The following is a 23,873-nucleotide window of genomic DNA, read 5'->3' on the forward strand; positions in this document are numbered from 1 at the left end:
AGCAGCCCATTTGACTGAGCTCACACCCATAGGCTCCATCCCTCTGATCTCTGACTCTGTCCAGTTGAACCCAGCATCTGAATTTACACCGCGCTGCAATGCTACTCCAGCAGCCACCATGGAAGATACTCGGCAGCAGCCACAACGAACTGCCAGCCACCATCCTCGGAGCCTTCGCTTCCTCTGAAGCTGGCCTCCTCTTGACTTGGTGTCCCAGGAATGATGTTCTTCTGTGGAACTTAGACTGTGAAACTGTTCCTAGGTGTGACCATCACGACCTATGTCATGATATTCTTTACCCGCAAACTTCATTTTGTGGGTGATATAGCTCTTTAATTTCTAACTTCTAAAAATTATTTTACACTGATAGGCCAGGTGAGACTCAATAGCCCACTAATGTACTTCTGAAAATTGGTGTCTTTTAGGTATTTTATATACTGTTTGCTATTTTGTTATATAAAGTACTTCCAGGAATTGCAAGATCCTTTTCACAAAATTAAAATCATTTCTTACCTGTTTTTAATCACCTCTGTCTTTGAATTCCAGCCAGGCATATTTATTTGTAACCAAACATAAATTGTGTCTAAGTATATAATCATTACAAGTACATAAATATGAAGTCTTTGTGTGTGTTCAGGGAGGGTGGTACATTTACAATATATTTGATTGCATTCTTTAGCTTCACTGACCTCTATGTATTTACATGGATTTTATATCAATGCAGCATGGTAATTGTGTCCCAATAATTTATTCAGCAGAGTTATCATCCGGCACCACCTGATGAACACTGCTGAATGTAGGTGTCCTGTCTTCTCAGTGCATCACGGTATTCAGCTATACTAACCATTTTAATTCCAACTGCCATTTAATGATCCCCTTGTAGGTTATCATTTTTATCTTTTCTTATCCCTTGGAATCTTTTAACTTGCTTCCTTCATCTATTAACCAACCATTCACCTTTCTACACCTCCTTCCCACCTCCATTTCATTTTTCTTACAGCAATATTACATCTTCCACTCCAGTTTCTTCTTCCATGCATTTGTTTGTTTTCCTGTCTCTCCTCATAATTTTGAATATGCATCTCTCCAATAATTTCTGAGCAATCTACAGTTTTTGAATACTTTTCACGATAAAAGTCATTATCTTTGCTTTTTCAGTTGATTAGGTTGCCATATTGAGTTTTATATTTGTAGTCAACTAACGTCAATGATCATAAAATATATTTTCAAAACAAGAAGAAACAAGAAAATGCTCGCACCTTTTCTAGCTGTTACTGAAAAGAAAAGGTGCACCATTTGTGTGCTGGGAGGGTTAAAATCACTTTGGTGAGTTAAATAGTTGATGCAGTTGTTTTTGTTAAGATATCATTAAATTACTACCTGAATGTGAGGCAAGTTTCAGTGACCACCACTTCCTGGGGAACAAGTAATTCCCGTATGCTATTAAGGAATGCCAAAGGAGTCTTAGTGTGCCTTTGTTTGTTGACTGTGGATGTTAAAAAGTGACTAAAATTTCCTTTTAAAAATATGGGAAGCTTAGTTTCTAAAACACTATTTACATTACCAGCAGCATCTTTTTCTCTCTTCTATTTCAGTTCCTATCCAGCCATTGTGACTGACATCAATATAAAAACTCATTCACTGATTCTGTGACTTTATTCCTGATTTGTACTATTTTCTTTTTGATGTTTTGGCTGTTTTAGTGTAATTGTAATAGAAGGACATTGTGCATGAAGTAGTAAACATCTGACTATATGATGACTATTGTAACCCTCACTTAGGGTCAACAACATCTTTTAAACACAAGTAAACTTCTGTAATGACAAATTCAAATTGTCTATTAGTCCACAATATGACACAGTAATAGTCCTTGGTGGAAATTCATATGAGTCAGAATAAAACTTAATATAAGATAGTTTACAATTAAGTTTGAATAAGGTTCAAGCACTACTTATCTTTGTTCATGCATTTAGTAAGTATGAAATTAAACAAAGTTCCATTAAGCTTGCCAGTCGTGTAGACTACTTGTTCATAAGTCGAAGCACTATGTGCAAGTATTTAATTGGTACTGGTGAACTGTTGTGATGATAGGAGCTCAGTGGTAGATGTAAGTCAAATAACAGTATCCACGGAAGAGACCATTGTCTGGAAGTGTTATATTTGGCCACTACAGACATGACTGGCTGAAGATATCGGCAGTGCTTCTGCTGCTGCTGTCCACACTAGACGTGGGCAACATTACACATGTCAATACACCTGTATGTCTCATTTGCACTTCCAGCAAAGTTGCTGAAATGACTATTGTATCAGAGAGGATATACTCGCTAACATTTTATGGTAGCCTTTCCTACTCTGTAGTGAATAAAATGTCTAGCTGGTGCCATGCATGTTTGATTAGTAGTTATGTGTAGTAATTTTATTTAACAGTTGTACAGATTACTGTGGACAAAGAGCTGATGTTGGCTTTTTTGGAAATTCCAACATGCACAATATTAAAAAATTATGAAGTTAAGTTCATGGAATGCTTCTCGTTACTTTTGCAGCTTTTTCTTGTAGTGGAACAGTTCTGGCGGCAAGGGAAAAAAGTGCTTGTACTTGGTCGCAAACACATGAAAAACTGGCCCAAAAGACAGATGGAATCACTTTCTAATTGTGCTCAGTTGTTTCTAGCTGACAATCTGTAAGTAAAATTTCATATTTATGACTTCATTCACATTCAGTTTGCTGTTACATAATTGTGAATAACAAAAGTACCAGTAAGGCCACCACCACTGATTCTTTAAAGAATCGAACTCCCCTGTATAAAAAAGTTTCAGACATCTGATTACTTTAGAAAAAAGCTATGGTAATGTTTTAAATATTTGACGTCAAGCACGTAACATCAAGACATATGCACAGTTTCTAACTTTAATACTTGACATATTGTGTTAAATATGTAATGTAAGATTATGTCTCTTAATGAGTAGACTATGGCAGCATTTTAAATTCAGTCAATAATTATATGAAATACCAGTATTGGAAATCAGTTTTTTTGCTGCCCATGCAAGCCATTAGCTAGACAACCTGCAGTTGGGTTCGGCTGGCCATTTTAGCTGTTCAGTAATACAAGTATTTGCCTTTAAAATTAAAGAAGTGATTTTCACATTTCTTATACCTGAGCAAGAAAACATGTTAAATTTCAAAACATCATCAAACAGATAGTAGCAAGTAAATTACATAAATGTCAGGAAAATTCAGATGCTCTAAACACTCAGGTGGCACCATAGAGAAAGGTTTATGCAGAAACGGGAGGGAGGTGCTATATTGTTGCTGTTTAAGTGCAGTTCTGCTGATAAATTCTGCTACTGTTAAAAAAAATCACAACTACTACAGTATTGACTAAAATACATTTATAACACTGCAGTCATGTGACGTGTAAGAATGTAAAGTAATATTTCACTCAGGTGTGGTGTGTAAGAATATAAGTAATATTCCACTCAGGTGCAGCTGAGATCATTAGGGAGATGTAATATTCGAGGTTTTCTTGGCATTATTGACTAATTGTATGATTTTGCATTTTTAATCATAATGACAATTCCTTTTTTGTGCTTCTGATTTATCGTCTTCTTTAGGTATTCTGAGCATCAGCAGTATGCATACTCACTACCTGGACTTCAACCAAACTGCAGCACATATTAGATTATGACTTGGTGCACCTTAAGCTGTGGTGACTGAGTAGCCTTGCAAATATTGTGCACAAAAACAAATTCATCATCTTGACTGGAAACAAGAAACATTGCATCAGAATGAAACACTTTTTGTGTTTTTCCAACTATATTCAGTTATAAAATTAATGCAAAGTGATGGTGCATGCAAATGCTTTATAACTTTTTCGTAGGCCAAACAGCACAGTGAACCAACACCCATTCCAAGAACGCAGTCCCTTTGCCATTAGAGACACCTGGGTGCTGCACATCACTGACTGAACCAAAGCTATTGTCACTGCTACTGCACCTCATTATCTCGGCAGTTTGAGTGTTAGTAGCCAATTGAAGCTTAAGAGGTAACACTGAAACAAACAAAAATGGTAGAATATTCCATAGAAAAAAAAAGAGACACACTTTCAGTGACAACCTAGAACATACTTATGCTGGAAAACAAGAGAGAAAATGCATTCATTTGCTATTGTGGTAGTCTTCAGTTGGAAGTCTAGTTTACTACACCTTGCTACACTAGTCTTTTCTACACAAGTCTCTTAGCCTACACCATTGGAACCTGTTTACTTTAGCCAATTGTTGGCACCTCTCTATAATTTTACCCCCACCCCCACCCCTCCCCCTTCTCCCACCACATTTCTCTCCATTACCAAATTAACTGTTCACTTGTGCCTCAGGATGCATCCAGTTAACCTAACCCTTCTTTTAGTCAAGTCGTGCCATAGAGCTGCTTCACAGTTTGATTCAGTACCTCTTCATTAGTTATTTCTACCCCACTGATCTTCAGCATTCTTCTGTAGAACAAAATTTCAGAATCTTCTTTTTTTCTTTCTTGTCTGCATATTAGATGATAATATAGTCCTGTTTCTCAGAAAAGCTTTTTTTTTCAGTCTGTCTTTTACGTCTTAATTTTTTATCAGTATAAAATTGAAATACTGTATAATCAATATACATTTACAGTTGTTAATCATTATAAAATTATATTTTTGTTTGTATTATTGCCAAGCACAGAATATCAAATAGTGTATGTCTTTTACAGTGTTCTGTTGTATAGACACATTTATGTCTGAAAAGAACCTTTGTTGCCAGATCACAGGATGATCCTCTTGTACTACTAGCAGCACTACACAGTGGGCTTGGAACAAAAATTGTTTCACGAGACCTAATGCGTACACACATGTTCCTGCTGAAGGACAAGGAGCTTCGCAGTATTTTTAGGCGCTGGCAGTATTCACATCAATGCTTCTTTGAAATTAAAAATAATGGAAGAGTTGTAATTAAGGTAAGATTGAAAGTCAGACATAATCTCATATGCCAATGAATTTTTCACTGTGTAGCGCAGTGGGCTATGATATGAAACTTTGCGGCAGATTACAACTATGTGCTGGGCCAAGCCTCGAACTCGGGATGTGTACCTTTTGCGTGCAAGTACTCTACTAACTGTGCTGTCCAAGCATGACTGACAACCCGTCCTCGCAGCTTTACTTCTGCTAGTAATCCACCTTCCCAATTTCACAGTAATTCTCCTGTAAAACTTGCAGGATTAACACTCCTGAAAGAGAGGCAAAGATTCCGAGTTTGAAACTTTTTCTGGTACACAGTTTTAGTCTGCCAGGAAGTTTCATACTCTCATTTGATTTTATGTAACAAGGAAACTACAGTAAAAAATAATATTTCTCACCAAATCAGCATAAAGGAAAAATGTAGTAGGATTGTGTGCTACATAAGTCAAATGGGCAGTAACATCCAGATTTAGAGAAAGCTGAGCTTAAGAAGAGGAAAGGTAAGGGAAAATGCTGATAAGTGTAGTTGGTGGTACAGAAAATAAATTCAAATTTCACCCACTGCATTTTATTGTTTTATAACTTCCAATATTCCCATATTGTTTCCTTACTGTTTTTGATACCATTTCCCCTGTAACTTCTTCCTACACTCAGAAGAAAAATATTCATTTAATTTTCAGTTTTCTGTGTCTCCTCTGTCATACCAAATATTTGGTAAAATTGGAAGAATCACTTCTCTGTCATCCCTCCCACATATTCCATAATTTTCATGAGCCTCCAAAATTCAGTCTTATTTGCTGTTGCAAATTTTACATAAAAGGCTCTCAGTACCAATAATATTTCTTAATTCAAGATATTAGTTTTTATCATGTGTTATGATTTGGGATTTTTTTTAGAGGGCGTAACAGACATCAGTATGTCAATAATGTTGCACAGAGAAGTCTTCGGTATTGTTTTCACTTATGGTGTTAATGAAAAAGAATCCTATGTTAAATGCTTGTCAGATTGTACCTGTGGAGAGTGAAATGAGATGTCAGAATGGCAATAGACCGCAAGGGGCTTCCCAGCCAGTGACACCAAATGCTCATTTCCATTTTCCATGGCAATGGATTTGTTCATTTAACTTCTTTATTCTGGGCCTCAACTGTAGTATATCAGTAACTGGTTGGTGGAGGCATCCACTTGCTTTCACGTGAAACAATAGAGACATCTGGCAGTGCTGACAGTGCAGAGCGGGGCCAAGCATAACAGCACCCAAATGCCGCTGTCGGCAATGTCTCTGGCTGTGACCATGATGACACACAGTTTCTGTACTTTTCTTAGTTGTTAACCCCTAATTGGTCCCCATAGTGTCTGGCACCATTTTATTTCATGTATCCCTGAATAAACACTTTTTTAAATTCTTCGGAGAGCTTCTGTATATCCTGTATAAGTTTTTGCTCACCCTATTAATCTCAATAATTCCTTACCAGACCTACTTTCGATCTGAGCAAGATTTCAAAGTTGTCCCACAAAGGCCTGCACATCCTCAGTTGGCTTACCAGGAAAAAAAAGCAATTAAACTTATCACTGGTAAATCTACACCCCGTTGTGACAATCACGATTCTCCCAACCCATGCTGTTCTTCAGCAGCAGCGCAACTGACGATGGCTGTGAACATCCTGCAGTGAGCGAGCGAGCGGCTCCCTCATGACTCAGGGCAGGCCGCACTTTCTTGTGGTTTAACAGATATCACTCTGGGTGTCAGGCTTGTGCTGTAGGCTGTGATACTGAGACAAAAATGATTTACTATATGAATGACTGATTACTTATATGTTCCAGACTAAGTTTGTTTAGAGCTTAAGGCACATACTCTAAACACTTCCATGGTCGCAGGTGAGGAAAGGTGCCCATCCTTCCACTAGCGTACTGCAACGTCAGCTATTCCTATACCACACCCAGGTGGCTCCGCTTCGCAACGCCAGTCAGTAGTGTTTCACTTTGCAATTCCTAACACTCTCGCATGCCTGCGGCTGGATCTGTTGCAACTCACTTCTGCTTTGGTATATTTTTTGATGGAATATGGTTGATACACTACATTGCCCTTCTTTTTATCAAGACCTGGTCCATCAGGACGCCCAAACAAGATTATCCTTTAGACCAGAGTTCCTGCCAACTGACCCTTCTGGCTCTGTTTCACCTTTTCGCAATTATTCTAACAATGTTTCTCTCAACCCTACCACTTAATCTTATGCTTGTCTACAGGTCTCTTGCCTTGATCCTTAACTCAAACACCATGGATCTTATTTCATTACTAGGCTTCTTGCACAATCAGTTCTATATCTATGTTCCCAAGTTACAATCTAAAATGAATAAATCGTTCTTAATACTATCCCTTGTGTTTTCAGCTTCATTCTGCTGCTTTTATGCTTAGGGTATCCACCCTGCTAGAGTCAGAACGATGGCTGGGTCCAAGCTCAGTCTTGTGCTCCATCTTCTATGTTCTGAAACAAGGGCTGCACTCAACAGAATAAGTGCCGCTGCAGGAAAGGCACTGAGCTCATGTAGTTAAGACTGCCCCGACATTTCTATGCATTTTACATGCACTGTTTGCCTGTAAGTCTATATGCTTCGCGTGTTCTCTGTGGTGAAAGCTGGCGTCATTGATATCAGATCGATTGTCTTCGTGTGGTAAATGATGCTGGTTACACAGAGCACAAAGTTCTTCTATGACAGGATTCCATGCAGAATTTAAACGGAAACAGCTGTCTCAATTAATAAAAATCTCAGACAGTCATATTTCCACAGATTAATTGATGATGGAGCTCCAAAAGTTTGACGTATGGGTCACAATTTTCATTTGGTTGTATTTGGTCAAATGACCAGTGGAAATACAATGCTCGGTGATAGTACACTGATTGCCTTAGAGGAGAGAAGTAAGCCACCGATGTTCCACAATGCATTCATCTACCATGCTCATCATTTGCTCTATGTAAGCTTTGCCATATTCACGCAGAATTCTGTAAACACCTGCCTTGGACAACTCTTAAGTTTTCTTTAACAGATCGCAGTAGTGCCAAGATTTTAGGAGGAGGACAAAAAAACTGCTTTAACTTTATGTTTTCTTAATATTCTGCCTATTTTGGCTGAAATGTTTCCAATATATGGTAAATAAGCAGTCGTTTTGAAAGCCTGATCCTCTTGTTTGTCTTGTACTTTGTAGATCTGTAGTGCTCTCTGTACTTGCTGGAATGAATACCCATTGTTCTGGAACATAGTTTGATGATGATCTAGTTCCATTTCCAGATTACCAGCATCTGAGATATTATGAGTTGGGTGGATTAAGGTCTTTAGAACGTCCATCATTTGTGCTGGATGTTGGCAATAGTAGCTTTCCCAGATACAGGTCTGTATGAGTGGACTTTTGGAAGACCAGAAGTCCAAGTGTGCCATCACTCTTATGTCACACCAAGTGTCTAGAAACAGCAAGCAACCATCTTTCTCCATCTCCATACTAAATTTTATGTTTTCATGTTCGGTGTTCAGATGTTGAAGGAACTCTCGGGGATGGTCCAAACCATGGGCCAAACTATAAAAGCGTCATCAGTGTACTGCCAAAATACTGTTGGTTTGAAAACAGCTGAGACGAGTGCTCGCGCCTCAGAATCTTCCATAAAAAGACTTGCCACTAGGGAGAAAAAGGGCTCACCATGGTGACACCGTCAGATTATTCGAAAAACTCATTGTTAAATAAAAATTACATAAAGGAGAGAGTGTGCTTGAACAAAGCTGTAATGTCAGCCCCAAACTTACTGCCAAAGAGATGCAGTGAGTCCACATTTGTAAAAAGTGAAACAACATCAAAACTGACCAACAAGTCATTGCTATTCAGCTTAAGTGACTGAAGTCAGCTGATAAAATAACTAGAATTTCATATGTGATGTGGACGCTTGCCTATAAGTGTTTCAATAACGATGCAAAGTATTTGGCCAAATCACAGGTGGGTGCTCCAATATTGTTTAATATAGGACATAAAAGCACACCTTCTTTGTGGACCTTGGGTAGCCCATACATTGTAAGTGGATCCTGAACTATTTGTTCTCAGTCTCTTAATTATGTCCTTTGGTAGAGACCTATTCAGTAGAATTTCTGCTATTTTTCACATCACTCAATTAGTAGGATCCTTATCTGTATTGTGATACACTGAGTCACTCAGTAAAACATTGATCTTATTAATATAGATCTCCCATGGCACAAGAGCAGTAACATGACCTTTATCCATCTTGAGTACTATCATATCCATGTCTGCTTGTAAGTTACAGAGGGCTGCTCTCTCCACAGACAAGATGTTGCCCTTTGGCGGTGCGGCTTCCATCAGCACATGGCAAGACTCTTGGTGAACTTCCTCTGCTATAAGTTAGCACACAGCTTCTTTGATGGAACTGGCAAAGTCCACTAGTGGTGGTGAATCCCCAAAACAGGCAGAATATTAAAAAGATGTAAAGTTAAAGCAGTTTTTTTTCCTCCTCCTAAAATCTCAGTGATAGTGGCATCTGTTAAAGATGACTTAGGGTTGCGCAAAGCAGGCGTTTACAGAATTCTGGGTGAATGCAGAAAATCTTACGTGGGGGAAATGACATGCATGGTACAGGAATGCATCTTGGAACATCAGCTGTATACTTGCCTCCTCCAAGGCAATAAGTCCGCTAGCACCTGAAGATGGCCAGAAGTCTCTGCACCGAAATATCGTGGCAACAAGTTGCAGACATCCAGCAGTTCTCCCGAAATTTTATAGAACAATCTGTGTGCCACGAAAGTTTTAAATATTACAAGATAATGCCTGCCCACATATGGTGAGAGTTTCTACTGCTTGTCATACCCTACTCTGGCCAGCAACCAGCTCTTTGCCCCTCTAATGCACTAATTAGACAGAATTTGGTCATCCAACAACTCTATCAAACAATACCAACACAAACAACTGCTTAAGGACTAGAGATGGAACAACACATTACTAACTTACTCAATTTGTGAGCTCTGTCTCTTGAATAAATCATTAAATTTTTCAGAAATTGTAATCATTTGTTTGTCTGTACATGTACATCACATCTACCAATTTCTGTACCATTTGGATAATTCTTTCAAAGTACGTAGTCATTATAGCCATTACAGAAAAAAAGGAGAAGGCGGGGGGGAATTTTTTAACCAATCTTTGACAGTTATCTTCATGCAGATTATCTGACAGTGATTTTGTCATTATCTCATTAGATATTACAGTTTTTGTGCCAATAAATAGGCATCCACTATCCATGCAGAGTGTTCCTTTGTGGTTATATTTGATTCAAAATGTAAGATTTTTCTGCTGTTTATTTCTGGTTTGAGTTTGTTTCCTGTTTCTGCTATTAATAAGTATGTAATTTTGTTACTAAACCAGAGTATTTGTGCAGTTAACTAATGCTCATTTATGTATTCTTTTCCTGTATTCCATAGCAAATATAGGAACGGAAGCTCTCTGACACTTGGCCAGAGTACAAAGTCACATAAAGTGAAGATGCTATTAAAGATAAACCTTAGGACTGCATAGATTGTATTGATTGGGTGAAACTCAGCATTAAATACTGGGCTTGTTATATTCAGGAGTATGGTGCTTGAGGCTCTAAGAAGATTATTATGTAGCTCATGGACATGAAGGAAGGCAATGAGGAGTTTTTGAAGACTTCCATTGGAAAACAATCTAGCTGAGTTTCTTTCAACCTATGTGAACCAGAGCTAAACACATTGGCTGAAGACAGCCACAACTTCCTATCAATAGGCACCTGAAAAATTAGCATTTTGTGATAAATGTGAATGTAGATGAGAATTTGGTCTCAAGATGCAAAATTACCTAATACCTGCTATTTCATAGAAAACTGTATCCAAATGAATTATTTTACCAGAGACAGTTTTAAATAGATTTTATTTTCTGCAAACAATGGAAAATCCAGGATGCAATGTAACAATATTATGAAAAGGAAAGTTGCCACTCACCATATAGCGGAGATGCTCAGTCACAGATAGGCACAACAAAAAGATTTTCACACTTAAAGCTTTCAGCCAATGGCCTTTGTCAACAATAGACACACACACACACACACACACACACACACACACACACACACGACTACAGTCTCAGCAACTGAAACCACACTGCAAGCAGCAGCACCATTGCATGATGGGAGTGGCAATTGGGCGGGGGGAAAAGAGGAAGCTGGGGCAGGGAGGGGAAGGGATAGTATGGTGGGGATGGCAGACAGTGAAGTGCTGCAGGATGAGTGGCAGGCAGGGAGGAGGGGGGAGGGAGTAACGGAATAGGGGAGAAATAGAGAGAAACAAATAAAAAATAATAAAATAAAAAGACTGGGATGGTGGTGGAATGACGGCTGTGTAGTGCTGGAATATGAGCAGGGAAGGGGATGGATGGGTGAGGACAGTGACTAACAAAGGTTGAGGCCAGGAGGGTTATGGGAACATAGGATGTATTGCAGGGAAAGTTCCCACCTGCGCATTTTAGAAAAGCTGGTGTTGCTGGGAAGGATCCATATGGCACAGGCTGTGAAGCAGTCATTGAAATGAAGGATGCCGTGTTCAGCAACAGGCTGGTTCACTTGTTTCTTGGCCACAGTTTGTAGGTTGCCATTCATGCAGACAGACAGCTTGTTGGTTGTCATGAATACAGAACGCAGCTCAGTGGTTACAGCTTAGCTTGTAGACCACGTGACTGGTTTCACAGGTAGCCCTGCCTTTGATAGGGTAGGCGATGTTAGTGATTGGACTGGTGTATGTGATAGTGGGAGGATGTATGGGACAGGTCTTGCATCTAGGTCTGTTACAGGGGTGTGAGCCATGAGGTAAAGGATTGGGAGCAGGGGTTGTGTAAGGATGGACGAGTATATTGTGCAGGTTTGGTGGACGGTGGAATACCATTGTGGTATAGGTGGGAAGGATAGTGGGCAGGACATTTCTCACTTCAGGGCATGGCAAGAGGTAATTGAAGACCTGGCAGAAAATCTAATTCAGTTGCTCCAGTCCTGGGTGGTACTGAGTTACGAGGGGAATTCTCTGTGGCCGGACGGTGGGGGGTGGTGGGAGACTGGAAAGATAAGGCATGGGAGATTTGTTTTTGTATGGGTTTGGAAGGATAATTACAGTCAGTGAAGGCTTCAATGAGACCCTCGGAATATTTTGGGAGAGACTGTTCGTCACTGCAGATGCGACGACCACAAGTGGCTAGGCTGTACGGATGGGACTTCTTGGTGTGGAATGGGTGGCAGCTGTCAAAGGGGAGGTGTTGCTGGTGGTAAGTCTGTTTGATGTGGATGGAGGTACTGATGTAGCTATCTTTGAGGTGGAGGTCAACATCTAGGAAGGTGGCTTGTTCAGTTGAGTAGGTTCAGGTGAAGCTCATGTTCCTAAACACCCAGAATCCTAAACCCCTCTCCTGGTTCAGATTCACTGATGACATCTTTGCTATCTGGTTCGAAGGTGAGAACACCCTATCCACATACCTCCAAAACCTCAACAATGTCTCCCCCATTTGCTTCACCTGGTCCTACTCAACCCAACAAGCCATCGCCTTAGATGCTCACCTCCACCTCAGAGATGGCTACATCAGTACCTCCATCCATATCAAACCCACTTGCCACCAGTAATACCTCCCCTTCGACAGCTGCCACCTATTCCATACCAAGAAGTCACTTCCATACAGCCTAGCCTCTTATGGTCATCGCATCTGCAGTGACGAGCAGTCCCTCCCAAAATATACCAACGGTCTCATTGAAGCGTTCACTGACTGTAATTATCCTCCCAACCTTGTACAAAAACAAATCTCCCGTTCCTTATCTTTCCAGTCTCCCACCACCTCCCAAAGCCCCACAGTCTGGCCACAGAGGAGTATTCCCCTCGTAATTCAGTTTTACCCAGGACTGGAGCAACTGAATTACATTCTCCGCCAGGGCTTTGATTGCCTCTCGCCATGCCCTGAAATGAGAAATGTCCTGCCCACTATCCTTGCCACCCATCCCACAGTGGTATTCCACCAACCACTGAACCTACATAATATACTCGTACATCCTTACACAACCCTTCCTCCCAATCCCTTAAATCATCACTCATACTCCTGTAATAGTCCTAGATGCAAGACCTGTCCCATACATCCTCCCACCACCACCTACTCCAGTCCGGTCACTAACTTCACCTACCCCATCAAAGGCAGGGCTACTTGTGAAACCAGTCATGTGGTCTACAAGCTATGCTGTAGCCACTGTGCTGCATTCTATGTAGGCATGACAACCAACAAGCTGTCTGACCACATGAATGGCCACCAACAAACTGTGGCCAAGAAACAAGTGAACCAGCCTGTTGCTGAACGTGCCCTTCATTCCAATGACTGCTTCACAGCCTGTGCCATATGGTCCTTCCCAGCAACACCAGCTTTTCTTAATTGCGCAGGTGGGAACTTTCCCTACAATACATCCTACATTCCCATAACCCTCCTGTCCTCAACCTTCGTTAGTCACTGTTCTCACCCATCCATCCCCTTCCCTGCTCATATTCCAGCACCACACAGCCGTCATTACAGTACCACAGTCTTTTTATTTTTTTTATTTCATTATTTTTTATTTATTTCTCTCCTTTACGCTACCTGCCCCCCACCCCCCCTCACCAAACACACACCTCTTCCCTGCCATCCCCAGCCTGAGACTGCAGGTGTGTGTGTGTGTGTGTGTGTGTGTGTGTGTGTGTGTGTGAGTTCCATTTGCTTGTGTGTGTATGTGTACCCATTGTTGACAAAGGCCCATTGGCTGAAAGCTTTAAGTGTGAAAATCTTTTTTGTGTGCCTATCTGCGGCTCAGCATCTGTGCTATATGGTGAGTGGCAACTTTACTTCTCATAATATTGTTTTATTTTCTGCTTGTAAAAATAAAAAAATGATTTGATATTGCACATCATCTGGCAGAGCCAGATTGGAAAAATAATGTGCATAAGTATTTTTTTACAAAATAAAAAGCGCACTCGATGTTCTGGTGCCGTGCCGACTGTGGGTGGTTGAATGGTCTGTATGAGATGCATGCTGCTTATTGCAACATATGTCTCGCATTTTGAACCTAGCATCTTTGAACGAAGTTTGTCTGCTAGCTAATTGTGGACATTCTAACATGGCTGTTTAAGGGGTCGGGTGTTCTGAACTGTGGTTGTGGCATTGTCATCTTCCCTCATTTTGAAATGAGTGATAAGTCTAACCCAGCTTTATCATGGAATATGGTTACAACCCTGAAAATACCAGAGGGGATCTGCAATCTCTGTGACAGTAGATCAGTTCTGCTTTAGCAGTGGTGTAGGCTGGCTGGCCTGTGAGGGAGAGGTGGGACTTGTTTCCCTCACTCCTCTGGCAGTCAGAATTCTAGTTTGCCTACATTGGCAGCCAACTGCAAGTTTATTGTGTCCACCTTTTGCACCATAGTGATGAAAAAACCAAACCTGTTAATGTATTTTGAGTATAATGAAAGACTTCCCCTAATGTGTGAATAGAGTTATTTTCGGTTCTACTTCTGTGCTAAGTATGTTGTTGGTTCTGTCTGTAGCATTGTCAAGTATGAGTTGTATGGCTATGAACGCCGATGAAAGTTTGAAATTTATATTCTGCAGATTTTTTTTACTATCAAATTGAATGTGAAAAGAAAAATAATACTGAGGAATACCTCAAATTAAAGAAGCACTCTGTTCACTGGTGGGAAAATACTGCTGCATTTCAACAGAAACTATCATTTATTAAAAGCTTAAGTAGAGCTAAAAGAAGAAAACAAGCAAGGAACATTTTGGAAAAATACTGTTGAAGTTTTTGCAAAAGCAAATATTTTAGTCAAAAACCTCCGCAATCTCTATTTTATTTACTTATTTTTTATAAAAAAACTTTTTCAAAGCACTAAGGCTTCAGTTTCAGGTACATTGAAGGACATTTTTTTTAAATTTTTCCATCTAATCATTTACAAACAACACAGAAAAAATTAGATGTGAATTGCCGCAAAAATAAATATGAATTTTCCAAAAATACATGCTACATTTTTAGGTCCCTAGTTATGAATGATGGGCTTCCATAACTCTTCCCATGGTGTATATTAGGCCACTTGGTAAAGAGGTCGGCACATAAGTTGATTATGCTTGGAATATTTATGGGACTTTCTACACAATGTGACTTTGCATCTTGAGAAAGGCTTTGGGAGCTCAGCAAGTTGCTATCATTCTACTGGGTGTCATCAATAGTAATGGTTTTGCAGTGTAACACTCATAAGATGGTATGTGGTGGTGCTTTCTCATTCTCTGTACGGCCTCTCTGCTGCCATTGTTTGGAACGACACTGACTTCATTCATGTTGCTGGAGTAGAATTTGCAGAGCTCATGGGACTAAGCTAATATGGGCCATTCTAGCTGTAGAATTAGCCATTCAATCAGTATCAGTATGCTACTGCTTACAGTATTGGCATTTGATGGAATCAAGGATCCTCTCAGGGAAGAGCATAAACAGTTCCTGTTTCAGGAAACTTATCTCCCTTGATATCTGAAGAGGCCTTAGCAGGGGTGAAGTGCGGGATCTGCTCCTCATATTACTTTGGATTCACCTCTATGTTACACTCCATGCTTGTTACTTCTTGGTGATTGCGACATCAATGGATCTTTAGACTGACTTTCCTCTGGGTAAATCAACTGTACTCTTATTACAAGTAATACTTCAGAAGCTGATCCAGCCAGAGCTGGATGACTGGATATGTTGTGGAGCAACAAAAGCTTTATCTGCAAATTGTAGCATCTCTTAACGGTATACTGAATAGCATAGCATTTTTTTACTCTCTACAGCCTATAAACTGTCTTATCCAGCTACTTGTAGGGAGACCTACCATTTAAGGTAGCCTCCCAATTATAATATGACTGGAAATTTTCCATGTTCACATTGCCAGAGGGGAAGAACATAATAAGTGCCAGAAAAAATCCTAGAGAATGTCTGAGATGGACTTGTAAATCTGTGCATTCATAATCTAACACCCATTAAACCAGCAATGTGTCAGATATTAAATTAAGAACATGTAAAATTTGAATTAAATGTAATCTTTTTTCACTACATAAGAGAGAATTTCCACAAACATCATGACCACCTCCAGTATATAGGTAAATAAACACTGTCTAAGTCACTTAGGTAAAAGCAATTTTATTGATGGAAAAAGAAAAGGTAACAATCTGGCTGAAAACTGCAGTATATTTATAATATGAGACCAATTTCTGGCCATTACTTCCCTTCATGAGAGAAAACTGTGTAGTACTGATGATAGACATATACTGGGTGATTTTTTCCACTGTGTACGAGCTCTAGGGATTGATCAATGAGGGGATACAGAACAAAAAAAGGTCTAATGAACTTATGTCCGCAGATGCATGATTTCCATGCTAGAGACAGTTTATTCAATTATGATGATGATGGAGATTGGTTTGTGGGGCACTCAGATACATGCTCATCAGCGCCCGTACAAAGTCCCAATTTTTACACAATCCAATCTAGCCACTGTCACAAATGATGATGATGATGATGATGATGATGACGAGTAAAACACAAACACCCAGTCCCTGGGCAGAGAAAATCCCCAACCCGGCCGGGAATCGAACCTGGGACCCTGGGACCCAGAGGCAGCGCCATTTATTCAACCATACATTGTTACAGACTGTGGTCTATATGTGCTGTACCATGCAACCACAGTTACAGTGTGTGTTGGAAATGAGGAAACGATTTCCATGTGCCTTAATGCATGCTTTTATGCGCTTGTTCTGTCTCACATGTTCACATTGGCCAAGCTGCATCAAACAGTGTCAAAGGCAGCATCAGTGTCTCCGCATCTGGAATGGGTTCTGCATGCACAATGCTTTTGAGATGGCCCCATAACCAGAAATCGCATGGGTTGAGATCTGGTGAATGAGCAGACCATGCAACTGGAACCCCTCATCTGATCCTTTGACCAGGGGAGACACGATTCAGATGCATCCAGACATTAACAGCGAAGTGAGGTGGAATACCATCATGTAGCAGCCACATAACCATTCAAATCATCAGTGGCCCTTTTCCCAGCTGAAGAGGCAGTCACCCACAACTGCCTTCCACAGTGTTACTCATATTTTCCTCCAAATCTGGTGCCTGAACATTTTGGGTAGAAACATTGATAGTCCTGGCCTGTTAGGCGATATGGAAGGAAGACTGATCCCAAGATACGGTTGCCAATTATCTCGGCCCACACATTTAGGATGCACCGATGCTGATGATTTGCTGTCACCATATGATGAGAGTTCTGCATACTATCCCACAGATAACTGTTATGAAAGTTGAAGATACCACTCCGCTTTAAAATGGCCTCATTTGTGAATAGGATGGATGACACAAATCCCAGAATCATGGTTGCCGGGTGAAGAAACCCAGTCACAAAACTGCTCCAGATATGGAAAGTCTGCGGCTAGTAAGCCCCGCACACACTGTAAGTGATAATGCTAGTTATATTTGTCATGGAGAATTTCACACCATCATCTGTCTTACCCTGTACTGTCAGGCCAACTGCCTTCCACAGTGTTACTCATATTTTCCTCCAAGTCTGGTGTCTGAACATTTTGGGTAGATCCTTGACGATTTCTTGCTTCCTGAAATGGCCCTGTCTCAGACAAATCGTGAAACACTGTTGCAAACATTGAATGCTGTGGTGGTTGTCGGTGGGGATAGGTGTGGGGGATAGGTCTCCTGATACAACCTGCCTGCCGCCCATTTCCATTTGCCTTTCCGTAAGTAAATACCATGTTGGCAAGCTATCAATTTGAATACAGAACCATTGTGTATAACACTGTATCATATCCATACAAAGTGAATCGGACATAACATTACCAATTACTGTGGCATGACATATAAGGAATAATACCACCCTCTAGGAGGAAACCATGCACTCTGCAACTACGGCTGCATGGTACAGTGCTTATTGGACCACAGTTTCTGTAACAAAGTACGATTGAATAAATGGTCTCTAGCATGGAAACCATGCATTTCTGGACATAAGTTCATTAAACCTTTTTTGTTCCGTATCCTGTCATCGATCAATACCAAGAGTTTGTACACGGAGGAAAAATCACCCTGCATAAAAGTAAAAGGGCACATTACCTACCTTTCAGAATGAACAGTTCCTTTGTCAGGAAGAAAAGAGGAAAAGGCCAAGGAATGTTAAAAAGGAAGGATGAGAGAGACCCACCTGAAGTGCAGACAATAGGAGACAATGATGGAGGAGGAAGCATGTCAGAATCCGGTCAAATACATCTGGGACTCCATCAGGCACTAGCTCCATGCCCACAAACCACCAACCTGTAATTTATGAGAACTGTGACCTGCGCATCAACGTCTGTTGCAGTGCCTCTGGAAACCTATTAAGTACTTATCAAATCCTGGCCAGGCATAATTGCGTCTGTATTGCATTCAAAAGGTGGACTGACACATTGTCAATCAGGTAGTCATAATGTTTTGTCTTATCAGTGTATTTATGTGCTAATTCCTAATTTTATTATGACAGGCAGAAATTCTTAATTATTTAAAAAATAATGCATATATAACTTTTTATGCAGGATCCATTGACATTCCACCCATTTGCTCAGCATCATCATGATGGTTCATGGCATCTGCCTTATGAGGTCCCAGGCTCATCCCCAAATAAGAGATATAATCATTTGGAAGTCCCAGAACATTGGTTGTGCCTCGCGAAAGTATAGGTAAGTTGCTAATTACTGTCAGTGTTAAAAATGCTGTCATTTCTCCTGTCATATGATGATAGACAGTTTTGCCTAACCTACTTGGTTATATTACAGTTAAAATTTTTCAGTTACGAAACTTCAAGGCATACTAAATCCTGCCACCATTTATTGCTTGGTAAACAAATATAATGGATAAATTATGCAAGAAGAAATTAAGAAATCAAAACTGCATATTGTAATTCCAAGAATAACACAAGGAACATGGATTGCAGATTTAAATTGCACCACTCGGCTGCTGATCGATAGAAGAACCCAGACTTAGACATCAAAATTTATGTGTGTTTTGTTAACCGTGATAACTTAATGTCAGTTTGTAGCATAGTTGTGCTGTGACAAAAGTAGTATATTAATATACTGCATGGCAAAAAAGTGAAACACGTAGAAGATATGATCAGATATCAGTGTAACTTCATATGCTTACACACAATAGGCAGGTGTGTGAATGATTATAGAGTTGTGATTCTTTGTGACACATAGAACATCCACCAAAGTGCATTAGTGTTGCTCATGTTTAGTGTTGGTATAAGGCCTGGTAGAGTAAATAAGAGGTGTGAGCAGTGTCTGATGTTAAGGGACCACTATGAAGGACACAGAATTGCAACATACTCGTGCGAGAAAGCATTATCAGCATCTCATAGGGTTTGAAAGTTACTTCATTGTGGGTCTCCATTTGGCTGGCTGGTTGAATCTTGCAATATCCAGATTGGTGAGGAACTCAGATATGACAGTGGACTGAAATTGGATTGCATGGGAACGTGAGAGTAGGCATACCCAACAACAATTGTTCTTCCTGGCAGATTAAAACTATGTGCCCGACCAAGACTCAAACTCGGGAACCGAGTTCAAGTCTCGATCGGGCACACAGTTTTAATCTGCCAGGAAGTTTCATATCAGCGCACACTCCACTGCAGAGTGAAAATCTCATTCTGGGAACAATTGTTCTGCTCAACTATGTGTGAGAGACACATGGGAGGTTTGCCATACTGTGCACCAAGTACCTTATAACGTCATCACATTTGTACCTGCCATCCAAGAATAAGGAATGAAGTTTTTTGCGGCATTCTGTGTCATCCCACACAGTTGGTCGGAGACTAGCAGCACCCAGACTATTGAATTATTGTTACGTGTGTAGGCTGCATTGAACACCACAACACAAATTTCTGTGTTTGGAGTGATGCATTGACTGGAAGCATGGGCTTCTAATGAATGGTGCCAGTGTGTTCAGTGATGAATCACAGTTCTGCACTGCATCGGACAACTGTCGTCACAGAGTATGGTGGCAGCCTCAGGGAGAGCTCATTTTCTTCCAATGTTTTGGAGAGGCACAGCAGTGTTACTCCTGGTGTCATTGCGTAGGGAGCCATTGGTTATGACTTCAGGTCACAGTTGGTAGTGATTGAGGAAACTCTGACAGCACACCATTACATCATGGACATCCTGCGTCCTCATGTGTTACCTTTCATGCAACAGTATCATACTGCCATTTTTCAACAGACAGTGCTGTCCACATGTGGTATGTTTTCTATGAATAGTCTCTGTGATGTTGAGGCCAGCAAGATTTCCAGATCTGTCCCTAATAGAACGTGTGGGACCGCTTGGATGTCAACTCCATTCCAGTACCAGTATCTAGGATACAGCTGTGGGCCAGCTTACCTCAGGAGCAGATGCAAGGCCTTCATGATACCCTTCCCAACTGAATCAATGCATGCGCCGGGGCTAGAGAGGATCTAATTCATATTGGTAAGTGGGCTCATACAGTTCTTTGTAAATGTGACTGGCACTTGTAATCACTAAAATAGCATCACATACCCTTTCAACCTGTAAAGTTTATTTCATTTCCTCCTCTGCTTCTGGGTGCTTCACTTTTTTTGTCAGGCAGTGTACATAATAATGTAGATTATCAAACTATCTGTACTGTTATATTAAAAACAAAGATTCCAAGACTTACCAAGCGGGAAAGCGCCAGCAGACAGGCACAATGAACAAAACACACACACAGAATTACTAGCTTTCGCAACCGATGGTTGCTTCTTCAGGAAGGAGAGGGAAAGACGAAAGGATGTGGGTTTTAAAGGAGAGGGTAAGGAGTCATTCCAATCCCGGGAGCGCTCCCGGGATTGGAATGACTCCTTACCCTCTCCCTTAAAACCCACATCCTTTCGTCTTTCCCTCTCCTTCCTGAAGAAGCAACCATCGGTTGCGAAAGCTAGTAATTCTGTGTGTATGTTTGTGTGTTTTGTTCATTGTGCCTGTCTGCCGGCGCTTTCCCGCTTGGTAAGTCTTGGAATCTTTGTTTTTAATATATTTTTCCCATGTGGAAGTTTCTTTCTATTTTATCTGTACTGTTAATATGAGGAACATCACTGCACATTCTTGCAAGACTTCGAATAATCATTAACATTGGTTGCTAAACGCACTGCCCAAGAAAAGTTTGGGATCCCATAATTTTTCATTTCTCCCATTTGGGCGCAAAAATTCAACTTTTGGCTTGAAGATGCGCATGAAATTTAGTAATGATGAAGTAGTGTGGTGCTCTGCAACATCACCCTTGGGCACAGCAATGCTTCAAACAGCAAGGTGTTGACATGTATGGAAGAAAGGCCAGAGCTCAGAAGTTCATATGAGGTGTAATGTGGGTTAATGATATCACTGTGGCACCAAATTTTTGCTACAGCTCTGCCCAGTGTCACGCCTATGTGTCACATGATGGAAAGATCATCACACTGCTCCTTACCCCTTCTCTTGACATCTCTGTGATGGAACCACAATACCCTGTGTTAAAATCTCACAGTTTTCGTATGGGTTGCCAAGGAAAACATTCCAAACACACTCAGAATCACTGTGTAATGGCCTCAGGAGATGGCACAGTTGTCATCAATGAAGCCGCCACTTTCTGCGGGGCATTCATTTACACTCATTTTGTGTTTGATACTGACAGTTTCCAGTGCAATGTGTAACATAATGATGTTCTTGACAATCTTAGACACTGTTGCCTCCCCCCCCCCCCCCCCCCCCCCCCCAGGACATGAATGTGACTTGATCTCTTTGGGACAGAAGTGCAACCACAGTTTTTATTTTTATATACTGGATGGAACCACAAAGAAACATTCAAAACCATTTGACAAAATTTGAATGTTATCCGAAGCACCAAAGAGTGTTTATGCGTTTCCAGTCCTCCTGTTTCGCATACTCCTTTGGCGAGATCACAATGGGGTGGGGTTCAACATTGACACTTACAGGAATAAAACAAAGAACCCCTTAAGTTTGACCCATGGAATTTTGTTCAGCAGGTTCAAAATGTCCTCGTACAGAGACCAATGACTGCGCACCAGTGGGATAGGCAACACTTTTGGCGCCCTGCAGATTTCCCATGTGGCCAGCAGGCACTAATGCAGTGGTATGGTGACAACTCAGCTGAGGTTGTTTTGTTAGGGTTGCTTATCCTGCCAGCATGGAGTCATAAGTGTATGCATGTCTCTGTTCAGGAGCATTTTTCAACTGTCCATTACAGGTGCATGGGTGGTTCTGAGGGTGTTCCCAAACATGGGGGGAGGGGGGGGGGGTTGTGGTGTTAGAGGGACCCTTTGCTCTTTTATTCACATGCTTCTCAATGCCGAATGCCGTCATATTCAATGGAACTGCAGCTGCACAATGTCCTTAGAGAAGGGTTGAATTGTACAGTAGCGGAGGGGTATCAGCATTGACTAAGAAAGTCAAACAACATCATTGTGTTAGATATCACACTGCAGACTGTCAGTTCTGTGAATTGTGGTCTCATGGACATCCTCTGTGCCGCCACCTGAGTCTTTTTTGTGTCAATTCAAAGTGGTGGTGTGTCTATTACGATTTGCCCTGCCACACATGAAAAAAAAACCCATGATTTTGACACTAGGTGTCACGGTTCTGATCTCCATCACAGGGGAAGAAAGAGAATGGATGAGATGTGTGTAAGTGAGAGTGTGATGATCTTCCCATTGTGTGACACATATATAATAGCATTGGGCAGAGTTGTGGTGAATTTGGTGTCAATGTGACATTAACCCACATTCCATCTCAAGCTTCTGAGCTCTGGCTGATTTTCTGTATGTGTTGACATTGTGCTGTCTGAAGCATCACTGAGCCCAAGGGTGCTGTCACAGGGTGCCACACTTTTGCACCATTACAGAGGAAGGTTGTAGGTACCTTTGAGACAAATTTCGAACTTCTGTGTAACAGTGGAAGAAAATGATGGGGTCTCAAAAAAATGGCCCTCTAATTGTGTTGCCCAGTGTACATGAAAATTTTCATTTTAAATGAGCCATATACACTGTTTTTGAGTAATTTTTAAATGGCTTGAAAAAATAAGCAACCATTTTGTTATCCAATATTTGTTAACATTAAAACCTCACATTTCATCAACAAAGGAGGTGTATTTGGACCTATGTCCAAATTGATGTAAGCCTGTTCATCTTAAAAATCTGACCCCTGTACCACAAAAGATGAGCATTTACTTCTCACCTGCCAAACAGAAATGAAGCTACTAAGAACAATGTTGAATATGAAGTTGAAACAACAAAATTTTGAAGGTTGTTAAAGAATATTTTTTGTGTAAGGAATGCATGGTCTCCAGTGCCTTTTTACAGAGTAATAACATAATTTATTCACTTTGTTTACAAAATTATCTAGTTTTTATGAAACAAACAGCAAAGAAGCCTATGCAGTCACTTTAACATGGAAGTGTAGTGATGCAAGGGGTACCAAATTTGTTATAAAAGTCAGTAAATTAGTTAATGGACAGTATTTTTCAGTACAGGTATTTCATTCATTCCAGGCAAGTGTCAATTCGTGACATCATCATCCAGACGCGAGTTGACTGTAATCTGAATCAGTTTTAGCAAACTAATATTTTCTCTCAGGCGATAAAATTTTATTGATTATGAAATACGAGTTCTTGAAGTTTATTCAGAATTGTGAAAGTTTAATTAGCAATTACATGCCATAATTTATTTGTTTAATATAAATATGATTTGAATTTCGTACGCATAAACAAAAAGTGTGAATTTATGTGTAGCTTTTACTCTGA

General features: G+C 40.5%; 1 protein-coding gene across 14 annotated transcripts in view; it reads left to right on the plus strand.

Annotated features, from left to right (window-relative positions):
- Nucleotides 1–23,873, plus strand: part of LOC126278044 (mitochondrial ribonuclease P catalytic subunit) — a 183,368-nt gene that overhangs the window by 87,604 nt on the left and 71,891 nt on the right. For 8 of the 14 annotated variants that reach the window (XM_049977809.1, XM_049977806.1, XM_049977804.1 and 5 more), the window contains exons 6-8: nucleotides 2,544–2,680; nucleotides 4,785–4,977; nucleotides 18,626–18,769. In XM_049977809.1, the coding sequence (XP_049833766.1) occupies nucleotides 2,544–2,680; nucleotides 4,785–4,977; nucleotides 18,626–18,769 (474 nt within the window). Of the gene's footprint in view, nucleotides 1–2,543; nucleotides 2,681–4,784; nucleotides 4,978–18,625; nucleotides 18,770–18,865; nucleotides 19,088–20,391; nucleotides 20,552–23,873 lie in introns of all 14 variants that reach the window. The other 6 variants (XR_007550639.1, XR_007550640.1, XR_007550641.1 and 3 more) reach the window with 3 other exon arrangements.

The sequence above is a fragment of the Schistocerca gregaria genome, chromosome 6 (genome assembly GCF_023897955.1).
Source record: "Schistocerca gregaria isolate iqSchGreg1 chromosome 6, iqSchGreg1.2, whole genome shotgun sequence".
NCBI lineage: Eukaryota > Metazoa > Arthropoda > Insecta > Orthoptera > Acrididae > Schistocerca > Schistocerca gregaria.